General features: G+C 33.1%; 1 protein-coding gene across 1 annotated transcript; it reads right to left on the bottom strand.

The window, feature by feature from the left end:
* Positions 1-548: 548 nt before the first annotated feature.
* Positions 549-4,928, bottom strand: LOC105949937 (B3 domain-containing protein At2g36080). Its single transcript, XM_012973243.2, has 3 exons — positions 4,030-4,928; positions 3,403-3,584; positions 549-718 (listed from the first exon to the last, which is right to left on the bottom strand). Exons 1-3 carry the CDS (start codon positions 4,892-4,894, stop codon positions 671-673), a joined length of 1,095 nt encoding a protein of 364 aa, XP_012828697.2. The 5' UTR covers positions 4,895-4,928; the 3' UTR covers positions 549-670.
* Between the last annotated feature and the right edge of the window lie 7,637 nt (positions 4,929-12,565).

Consider the following 12,565-nt stretch of genomic DNA (forward strand, 5'->3'; position numbering starts at 1 on the left):
CCACTCCCCATTTCTTACCCACCATATACATACATGTATATATATATATATATATATATATATATAGTGCTGTAATAATGGTGATTATGATCTCGTCTGAAAAATCTTGATGCAGAATCACAACAGTAGCAAAATTCTATTTTTATGATTCGTACAACTATATGTTAGAGATTCTTGATTGCAACCATTCCATCCCTGCCATCTGGGACACCTCTCTCTCTCCTCTTTCTCTCTCTCTCTCTCTCTCTACATATATATATAGATATATATAATATAGAGAAAGTGGGACCCACAACACCCTATCTTCTCATACATCTTCACTTTCCCAGTTGGGTGTTTATCTTCTTTACTCCTTTTTTTCCCTCCTGGGACTTGTGATCAGTGTGTCTTTTCTGATTGTTTTGTTTCTCTACTCTAGTGAGAGAAACTAATTACCCCTGAAAATCTGGGATTTTTCACCCCCTTTTCTCTCTCTCTCTCTCTCTCTCTCTCTCTCTCTCTCTCTCTCTCTCTATATATATATATATATATATATATATATATATATATATCTTTACCTTATTTTTTTGTTCTTGTAGTAGTAAATTTGGACTGATTTATGTTGCAAGAAATATATATAGATAGATATAGGGCATAGCCGAACAAAAAAAGTCACTTCCTGCAGGAGCTTTTATCCTTGACGATATACATCATCATTCCCTCCTGAAAAACTGATATCCTGTTCCAACAAATTTATATTTAATTATTTTATAATCTGAAAATAAATAAATAAATAAATAAAAAGAAAAATTAAAGAGAAGAAGATAGCATTTGATAAGCATGGAAATAAATACATACATATCACAAATTCATGTCCATCCCCCTATCTATGGTGGACCATCAATATAAATTATATAATCACTGTGTGTAGACTATAGTGACTAAAGCAGATAAGGGTTGTGGAGCACAAGAATTTCAGTGCTATTTCCAAACAACCATAACCACCTCTTTCTATTATTATTATAATATATTTTTTTTAAATAACGAAGTAACTCGCAGCTAATTAATTATATAGTTACAGGAGAAGTTTCATTTGTTGTACGATAAGAAGATTATGACTTAACAAAGAGACACTTTTCTTCTAATTAATAAAAGATTGATTTAGCTATGCTACCAATCAAAACATGGTCCTACTACATGCATATTGTAACCGCGTCCTCTCCTAATAGACATATATAAATAAATAAATTAATTAATCAAAACCCACAAAAAAGTAATGAATTGGCTTCTTTCTCATGATTCCAAACTCAATAATATTTAATATTACCTACACCAATAAACCAACTTGAAGTAGCTAGCTTTACTAAATAGGGTAAATTGCACTTAACCCTCCTGTGGTTTCACTAGTTTGCACTTCACCCCTCTCTAGTATCTATTTAATGACTTAGCCCCCTTGTGGTTGTCAATTGGTGCGGCCGTCTAATAAATTGACGGAAAATGTTAAATGACTGAAGTACCCTCTTCTTTTTCTATTATTTGCAGGTCAAAACCACACCTAAAACCCATATATTTTATTTATATAAATAAATGTAAATTCTATTTAACTTAATTATAATTAACCCAAATTCATAGGACTAAGTTACAATTTCACTAACTTTTTATTACCCTAATCATCTTCTTCTTCTGCTATTCCGGCGCTATTGAAAAGAAAAAAAAAATCCTCTCGGTCTGGGTCACGCCGGAGACAACAATGGCGGCATCCTTGTTTAGGGAAACGCCCTAGAAATCTCCGAAAATATTTCAAAACACATCCCCAAAGAATTTTAGAAAAATCCCCAAAACAATTCAATAAAATCCCAAAAAAAACTCATAAAAGTAGATCCGAAAGCAGCGATTAACCAAGAGATATCATCTCAAAACCCATTGTTCACATTTTTTGTCTTCTCCGGCGATTTGTTTCTGCGAGAAGTGTTTGAAGGTTTTTTCGAAAGTGAAAATTGAAATCCAAAGATCCACAATCGAAAGAGAGACTCCAATGGTGGTCGACGGCGGGTTGATGATTGGCTGTTAAAATGAGTAAATAATATTGGGATTTATTGAATTAATAGATGTAATTTTAGTCACCGTATCCAAAATCATCTACTCATCTTCTTCAACCTGTGTTTTTTTTTTTTTGGGTTTTGTTTTAGATTGGGGTGGATAAATCAGCTCTTGTTAAGCTGTAATCTGTTGTTATAATATGTATAATAACAGATGCTTTATAAAATACATATAAACATTTTTTTTTAAATAAAAAGCTAAAAGTACATGATTAACAAACAAAATTATTGAAAAATATAAAATAATTATAAAATATTTGAGACAAGTAATTTAAAATCTAATTCATATAAAATTTGAAAAAAAATATAATATAGATTTTTTTAAAGTTATTTTAAAACAATACATTTTGTTTCTTTAATTACAAGAAAAAGGAGGGATGGGTGTAGGGGTTTTTACTAGAGATAACATGGGCAAAATAGGTATTTTTATAATATTCTAACTTGAAAATGTTCAACCACTTCAAATTTGGGCGAGTGAGCTCCACTCTCGGTTAAATTTAACGGATTATTAGACGGCCGCTACAAATTGACAACCACAAGGGGGTTAAGTTACTAAATCGATATCCGAGGGGGGTAAAGTGCAAACTTGTGAAACCACAAGGGGGTTAAATGCTATTTACCCTACTAAATATTCTTATAAAGTTCAAGTATATGTGTATATATAAAATCTGCCCACTTCTCTCAAGTTGACATTAATATTAATTGTTAATTGATCCCGCAAAAGTGGCATATTTGCAGACCCCACCCCCCAAAAAAAGAAAAGAAGGAATAGAAATATCTAATGGATATTTCAAAGTGTGGACCTAATTAGCAGAATTTGTAGAGTGGGACCACAAGACCAAACAGGTTGGAAATTTCTTACATGCTCTCTTCTCATACTATAACACACACTACTTGAAACCCTCCCTCTTTTGGCATTCTCTTACATTTAATGCTTTCTCACACCCCCATTACTTTCTCTCTCATCTCATGCTATGGGGTGGGGGTGGGTGTTGGGGGGGGGGGGGGTGACTACCTACCTAGGTATTATTCTCATAAATGAATAACCAACTAGCTACTTAATTAATTAATTAATTAACTAATTGAGATCAATTAATTAAACTAATAATAATCTAGTTATAGTACAGTGTTAGGGAGGTCAGGTGGGATTGATCAGAATAATGTAGTGTGTTCTGTTTCAATAGGGGAAACAGCAAGATCGAAATTGGAAATTGCACCACTTATTAATTTAATTAATCTGAAATAATACTTTTTTTTTAATTAAAAAGAAGGGCTAATAATTAGTAATAAAATATTAGTTGGGGGGTGAGATAAATATAATTACCATGTGATTATAGTGATGATGATTGTGATAGGGATGGTGGGGGTGACCCTGGGTCGACATAACGGGGGTGGATGGATCTGACACGTCATCTGCCAGCTGGCACTCCATGTTCACACCAAACAGCCTCAGCCTCTTGGGATTCCCACTTCCTGTTGTTTGCTTCTGTACTACTGGAACTGATCCTGTATGTGTGTGTAATCAATGTATATAATTAAACACGTTTTTTTTTTTTAATTTGTTTTATAATGTTGGCAATTGAAATTAAATCAAATTTGGATTATATTATATAGTATTTTAATCTGGGATTATTACAATAGAAGAATGGGGGCAAATATATATCTGCAGGCTTAATTTGCCTTATAAAGGGTTAAAAAGAACATATATGATATATCCCTATACATGTATTGAAGGAAATTTAGTTGAAAATTGGGAAGATGAATTGAAGTGTGCACCACGCGCACATCCAATGCGTACGTGTGAAACACACACAGGAGACAAAGACAGAAGTATTGCATGAGTGCCATGCGTCTGTCGTCTGCATCTGTAAGAAAATATAGCACCGGCCAGTACATACATACATGAAAATAGAGATATGCTTTTTGTATGTATATATATGTATGTATATACCTGGATGAAGAGAGTGATTCGGTAGAGGTGAAGATGGCGTAATTTGATACTGGCCGCGGCTAATCGGATAAGGTTGCGCCGAATAGAACGCCGCCGCCCTATTCCAAACACCACCGGCGCCGCCGCCGCTGGGGGTGCCGGCTGATGGTGCCGCCGGCTGAGAGGGGGCGGCGGCGTCATGTCCAACGGCGGCAGCGGAGTTCCTCCGCCTCCAGCCGATGAAGAGGCGGCCGGTGTCGACGCGGTGGCGGGCGAAGACGACGATATCTCCGGCGTCGAGGCGTTTCTCCTTGACGAAGCGGCTCCAGCCCTTGGTGAGGACGTAGCTCTGGCTGCTGTTCCAGTACGAGTACCGGAACCGCCACGCTTTCCCGACCTCGTCCTCGAACCCCAGCAGCAGCCCGCTCTCGCCGGAGTCTCCGCCGCCGCCGTTCAGCGGGAAATGCTTCTCCGCGTGCTGCTTCGGTATCACGAGCCGGTTCAGCTTGCCGACGTCGCTCGGCGTCAGCGGCTTCTCGAACAGCCGGTCCTTGGGGATGATTCCACCCAGCTCCGATTTCTCGACCACGCTATCTTTCGTCGTCACTGCATCGCCATCTTCATCCTCATTATTATTATTGAGGTCGAATCCACCGGCCGCGGCGGCGTTCTGGCGGCAGAACATTGCTCCGCCGGCTGAGGCGGTGGAGTAGAGCTGGTGAGGGCTGAGCCAAAACGAGGCGGAATTATCGTCGGAGGCTTTGTGGTGGTGGTTGTTGGAAGAAGAGGATGAGGTGGTTTTGGGAGATGAATCCATGGTGGCGCGGTGGTGCGGCGACCACCACTGGGTTTCTGGAATTTCTGAAGAGTAGTGGTTTATCGACATTAATTAATAATTTCTCTCTCTGCAAAATTATATATGATGGAAATGTAATGGAAGCTTCACAGGCGAGGGTACTATACGGTATATATTGTTTTTGGAAAGTAGAGAGAGAAAGTGCGTGTAATAACAACTGTGTGTTTTTTCTGTAATAATATTATATTATATGAAAAAATAGATATTTGGCGTGTGTGTGAGAGAGAGAAAGAGAGAGTGTGTGTGTGTGAGTACACGAACGATATAGAGAGAGAAAGAGAAGAGAGAGTAGAGAGAGAGAGAGAGAGAGGGGGAGTAGTTTAAGGTTCTTGCGTGAGCGACCTGGAAAAATCAATCATTATAATCAGTGCAATCCACTGTGCAACTTTTCAAGGCAACACGGAAATTAGGTTACACTTACAAGGGCCTGCCTGCACCACCCGGGGAATATATTATTATATTATATAATTATATAAATAATAAAATAAAATGTTATTTGATTCCAAGGGGGAATTATTACCAGTACTATATTAGTTTCTACTATTCAATGTCTTTGTGAAATAAACAAGCACTTGCCATGTTACTGTGTTGGTTACTGCCCTCCAGTGGTGGGGGCCCACTCCTCTTTCACCAATTTATATATTTATATTTTTTTTTCAGGGCATTTATATTTGTTCAATTATACAAGTAATTTGTTATTCATACCACCACTAGAGCAGAAATTAATTAACTTCCCGGGCCCAAATGCATTAAAAAAAATCTATAAGGTTTATAATGCCATTATATTATAATAATATTCACAATGTATTTTTTTTTAAATCTCTATATAAAATAATAGGGATTCGAAATCTGTTGGGGGCCGAAGAAGAAAAAAAAATGAATTGCGACCTTGGCAGAGGCCCGGGTATTAGTGGGGGATCAATTGCTGAGGGGGATCAGGGATTCTGTGAGTGAGTCTGCAACAATTGTCCATGCATGGTGTAACGATTCTCTATGCATGGCGGAAGCTCGGTTAAGAGTAAGTTTACTCACAATCGAACTTTGTGAAAGCTTCTACGTTTATGTATTTTCTATAAAACTAGAGTATGCGCGCGTGAATTTCCTAGCACGGTTTTATTTTAGAATGGATGACAACGCCTGGAATCATACATAAAATATATTAAATTATAGATTACGTACCTATAAACTTAATAATATATAATTTACACAAGATGGAATTTATGCACCAAATAAATGAGATCGAATAACCTAGAATTGTGGAATAAGTATCTTGAAATGATTATATAATAAATTAGGATGATAATGACTTGTTGCTCTAGATTTGATGTTGTATAGGGAGCTAATTGGTGTGATTGATTGTTTGGTCATTAATTTAGACTTTTTTTTTTATTTTTAACGTGTTTTATTCTTATTAATTAATTTTAAAGTATGGTTGTAGATATATTTGATTTGTCAATTTATGATTAAGATGTAGGTGGTGTTTGCATAAGTTTTTTAAAATCGATTTAGAGCTTTTTTTTTTTCTATTTCATAATTTTTTCTTAGGTATTTGTAGAATCAACTTAAAAGCATTTTCAAAACCTGTTTTTTCAATTTAAGTTGATTTTTCAGTTTTTTTGCAAACACCACCTTGGAACTCGTTTAACTAAACTTACTTTAAACTGCCGATAAACTCTTTTAAGAGTTGTTATTATATCTTATATTTAAGATTAATTATTAAAATGTTTGAATAATTTCATGAAAAATTACGTATTGATGGTTTTATAGTTCGTGTTATCAAATAATTTTGTATATAATTGAAATGGTGGGTGGGTGTTTACAAATCATCATTTACACCAACTCCCTCGACAACCTAATTTAAAGGCTATAACTTGATCACAAGGACCATGACAACATTATTTGAATTTTTGAAGGGTCATACTGCATTATATTTTATATAGGGGGGCTGCAGCTTAATTATTAAGACTTGACAATTGAGATCCATTTGTCACCCCTCGACACTCTCATTTAAATACACAAATTCACAATTTCACTTATTTCTTTAAATCTTTATATCTTTATCTGGAAATAGAAATAATTTTTGAATGACCATTATCCGTACCAAAATAAAATTGAATATCAACATAATACTATCCTTCCGACCCCAATATCACTCACCCAATATCTTTAATTCATGCTTATTTTATTAATGTTATCATAGAAAACACACTTCAAATTTTATTACACCCCAATACCTTTCAGAAATTGCACGAATCTGATCGGAATTAACACACTTGGAAGAAAAAAACTATTGGAAGTTAAAAATCAATTCCAATTTCGTTTCAAACAATTTCAGAAACATCAGAAATCGAAATTTCTGAAATAGAAATGAATAAACTTGTTTCATAATCAAAAATTTAAAATGCTAATTTTTTGTCAACCATAATATAAAACCGATGATGCTAAATAGTAGATCACCTTAGATAGTGGAGTAAAATCAGTTGAGAGAGCAGAGTGGATCACTGGCTCACGAACTAGATGGTCCTGAGAGTCCTGCGAATAGAACACACATAAACTAAGCAAAGGGTTGATCCGGCGAAAACCCCTCCGACGCTCAAGTCAGACGTACGAATCGTGGAGATTGTAGAGAGAAAGTAAACACTTGGATTGCTGGGAACAATAAAACGTACTATTTATACCTTGTCGATTGGGCTGAAGCTTAACTAGTTGAGATTGTCGGGCTCAAACCTTAGTTGAAGGTGATTGGGCATCAGTAGTAGTGGTCTTCCATATTAGGCTAGTGACCCAGTGAATAAATAAATCGTAGGCCATTGGCCGGCCCAAATAGGCATATCAAAAATGCATAATGGTATTAATATTATAAGTGTTGTTTTTTTTTTTTTTTTAAATTATTGTTCCGAAATCGGTAGTAGCCGGATTGAAGTAAACGGTTTTTTAAAATTCCGTTCTAATTTCCACACATAATTAAATCAAACCCTAAAAAACATATTTTATATACTAGAGAAACAAATAGAGACTAAAAAACTTCATGAAAATATAGAAGAAATCCAAAAATAGTAAAAACCAGATAAAACCTAATTCTACTAGACTTCTTCATTCGGTAAATGGCACAAATGCAATCCAAGTTTTCTCTAACTTTCGAGTGCGAACTTTCGAGTGCCTAAACGACGACTCGGATTGACGAAATCCGACATTGGTTAAAGGGGAAGCTGATGAGCTTAATTGATTTTTGCTTCGTTTCGCTTCGAATAAAGTTGGTCTCGAACCCTTGTCGATCTATTTCCTCTCACCGCCTAGATCATTTGATGTTTTTATTTTTTTATTTTTTTTTAATATTTCCCATTAGAGATGCTCAATTACGTAATATTACATAGACACACACATACTATATATAGTGTTGTTCATTAATGAACAAAATTAAAACAACAAATATGTCAGGCATGACTATACCATATATATATATAGGGTAAATTACAAACACCTCCCTGAGGTATGGTCAAATTACAAAAATCCCCCTCTTGTTTGGATAATTACATCTACCCCTCAACTATGATTTTTTTCTTATACCTCCACCCTTATTGTGCCAAATTCAACATAATCATCTAGATTTCGTGGAATGTGCTCTAGTTTGTACTCGTTTTGTGTAAAAATACAGTTTCCGATGCACCACAAACTGATATATACAAGCTAAAAATCACATATTATGATCATCTTGCTCCATAATGTAGAGTTTGAATGGGATAAAACGGGTACACAAGTGATAATATTCCATATAATCTCGAAGATTCTACTAAAAATTTGAGGAGTTGAGGGGTGGTTGTAATTATCCAAACAAGAGGGGTGTTTTTGTAATTTGACCATACCTTAGGGGGTGTTTGTAATTTACCCATATATATATATATATATATATATATATATATATATATATATATATATATATATATATATATATATATATATTGGAAATTCAAATCATTTTTTGCCTAACGAGACGAAAAATAAAATGAATGAACATCAAAGTTAGCAAGAAATAAAATAAATAAATAATTCAATCTGGTGTCGCATGAATATGTATTAATTACCAACGTACTCAAAACAAAAAAAATAATATGTCACGCATGACAATACAACATAAATAATAGAAACTCAATCACCTTTCCTAATTTAAAACGAGAAATGACAGTAAAAATAACAATAAATAAACAAATAATGCATGGAATCCATATTGGCATTTCCAATATATAATAATAAATAAAATAAATAAAAATAAATTTTTAGATGAGTTGAGATAAGCTTAGGATCCAATATATATATATATATACATAAATAAATTAATAATAGGACCGCCTTTAGATAGTTTGTTCGTGTTCCAATTATAACCTCAAATTGGGATTTATTTTATTCATTTAAAAAATAATTAATTAGTTGAGTCCCATATTTGCTGTCACATTAATTACGGGCACCTCTCACTTCTGTCCCTATCCCTTTCCCAATTTATTATTTATTTTATGATCTTATCATTTCCGTGGGTCCCATCTCATTTCATTTATATATTTTTATATATATGTATATGTATATGTATGTATATCTGTGTTTGTTAGCAGACTCAGACAAAAGCTCACCTCAAATTCCAGGTGTATTCTCTCTCTCTCTCTCTCTCTAAACACACATGTGTGTGTAGAGAGAGAAAGGGGGGGGTTAGCTTGTCAAATGTATCGACAGAAACGAAAGCAAACAAACGTAGTAATAATATTATAGAGGTTGTTGGGGTGTGGGGATGTATTAATGTGTGTGTGTGTGTTTTTTTTATATATAAATATTTTATTTATTTGATAATTTATTTTCTCTCTCTCACACACACAAAATATAAAGAGAGAGGTACGTACACGTAAGAGTGTGTGTAATGTAACAGTGATCACATGCAGCATGATATTAATTGATGAAAGAAATGATCGGTGGTTACGTTTAATTTTGCTAAAAAGTCAGAAAACATGCTTAGTCATTGAGGGTCCAAATTACGAGCAGATATCCGACAAATTATATGTATATATATGTATCTATCTATACGGACTTTATAATTAAGCTCCATGTTAGTAACAACCTCTCTTTTTTTTTTTTTTTATATATATATATATATATATATATATATATATATATATATATATATATATATATATATATATATATATATTTATATTTAAATAAGTCTATATGTAATGACTTCTACACTAAGATATTCCTCTGTTTTTAATTAAGGGGGGTCTAATTACGGTGGTGGTGGAGTAAAAATAGTGTAAAATCAATGACTCTAGTTCAAATTTCTTAATATTTTGTAGATTGAATTTGTCATACTTTGTTAGTCTGGGTTTAGCAGTATATGTATATATGTCTATATGTATATCTACTTCTTTCATCTTCGATCTTGTAGATTTTGAAAAAATTAGATGCTACAACTGATTATTTATATTATATAATTATTAATCTTAAATTTGCTGATAAACACACCAACACACACCTATGTGTATGTGTGCTTAATGAAAAGTTATTTAATTTCATCTATAATTGATATAATTTAGAGATAATACACGTGAAACCACTAAAGACGAAGCATTTGGTTGCAATTATATAGTATTTTAAATAATAAATAAGTTATCATTGGGGCATTGGTTATTCAGATTGTAGCAGTTCAATGTAAAAAATAGTTACCAAAACTTATAATGTATCATAATCCTAAGTTTGATACGCATCTGCATTTGTGTCACACAAATTATATATAATTGCACATTTAAGTACAAGGCATGTCGGAATTATAGGATCTTGATTTATTGTACTAAAGATTCAATTATTTTTTAAACCTTATTTTGTGTCCAAGATAATAATATTCGTCGACAAGTATTATACAATTTCAAACATTAGATATCGTATGCTAGCTAATTAATTTTCTTATTTTTGAAAAGAATAATATTGAGATTGGTGTTATATAATGTGAAATTTTAAATGCTAATGCATCACCACACAATAATATTATTTTAATTTTGAGAAGTGTCAAAAAGGTGTTATGGTCAACATAATAACATTAATCAATAAATCACTCCCCATGTGGCATAATTTAATTAATTGTACTTTATTTTATTTTCAAAATTGATAATGAATTTATTTTAGGTTAGTATGGATTATGTAATGTGATGTCATTAACTACCATATAAAAAGACTTCAAAGATCAGGTAAGGGCCATTAAAAATAAATATTCGATCCGCGATCGATAGTTAAAGTTCGTTCAAACTCGGTTTAATTTGTTCCATAAATTATAAAGATTGACTCAATAGATCTCAATTAGAATTTCTTTTTTATATAAAATATGCCTAAACAATTTTTGCTACTCGATCCTGAATTGTGATCGATTTGATTGAAGTTAGTTTGAGTTCTCGACCTGATTGTTTATCAGATCACAAATTTTAAAGCTCGATAAACAAAAAAAAAATGAATATTCATACAATCGCCTCGGCTCAGTTCATTTACATCCACTAATTTGCGCAATCGCATGTGCATAATTAAATATGGTACGAGCTTCAAATTATATGTCTCGTTCCAAAATGCATCATACATCACTTTCCGCCAAATATATTATTGAAAAGTGTAAGAAAACTATACGCACAAAAAAAGTTGTAAAAAGTTAAAACTTAAATATATTTTCCTTCTAGATTATAAGTCAAACATTAAATATGAATAGAAGTACACATATACTTACTGTATATATGGCGGCATAATTTTCTATTTTTTCAGAACTCGTTTGGTTACCGCTATAAAGTTTTACTTACTTAATAGTGGGGCTAGTAGCACATTCGATTTGCATGATTCACATTTTTTTTTAAATTCGCAACTAAAATCAAAGTAAACGCTATTTAAAAATATCACTAATAAAATTTATATTATACTAGTGTTATATATTTTTTATTAAAACTGTTATTGTTACGTATTAAATTTTTTTTAATTTTTTTTTCATTTTTTAAATGTTATCCCCAGAATCGCACGATTATAAATACTAGTTAATTAATATATATAAATCGATGCGAAAGTAGCCACGTCAACAAGTTTTTTTTTTTTTTAAATTAATTAATAAGAATGGAAGTGGTCCTTAAAAAATGGAATCCGACCCACTAGTGGATCAGAAGCGGGTAGTGGACTTTTCTGAAAACCGGGTCCACTAGATCCATACCCAAATTCCTGCACACTGTAATTTTTAGGCCCACTTCTTTTTTTTTTTAGTTATTACATTGCATACAACAATATGGAGTCACGCTGTCATAATTTCAAAACGGGATTTGAAAAATTATGGTTTATGTTTTAGTAATACTGTTTCGACTTCAACATTATTTTTGGTCATTGGTTAGTCCGAATTTCGCAAATCACTGAACACAGAATTTGTAGTTCTTTAAATTAGCATTCTAATTCAAATTGAATCATCATGATTGCATGTCGGATAGGAAATATATGAATGAATCGATAAACAATACCTCCTACAACTTTGATGTTATGAGATATGTAAATTTCAAAATCTCACTAATTCACGCACAACTTTTTCACGCTGCATCCAATTTAGGCGACTCGAGTTGAATTAGAAAGCTAATTCAAATTGACTATAACTTTCATGCTGTGAATTCTACCAAAATCAGACTATTATATGGTCAAAATATCGTTCCA

This window comes from Erythranthe guttata, chromosome 10 (assembly GCF_056151865.1).
Source record: "Erythranthe guttata isolate IM_541 chromosome 10, IM_541, whole genome shotgun sequence".
NCBI lineage: Eukaryota > Viridiplantae > Streptophyta > Magnoliopsida > Lamiales > Phrymaceae > Erythranthe > Erythranthe guttata.

Coding starts and splice junctions, on each gene's coding strand:
- LOC105949937 (XM_012973243.2), bottom strand. CDS start 4,894: ATGTCGATAAACCACTACTCTTCAGAAATTCCAGAAACCCAGTGGTGG. Junction 3,585..4,029: donor GAATCACTCTCTTCATCCAG/GTATATACATAC, acceptor ACACACATACAG/GATCAGTTCCAGTAGTACAG. Junction 719..3,402: donor ATCATCACTATAATCACATG/GTAATTATATTT, acceptor TTGTTGGAACAG/GATATCAGTTTTTCAGGAGG.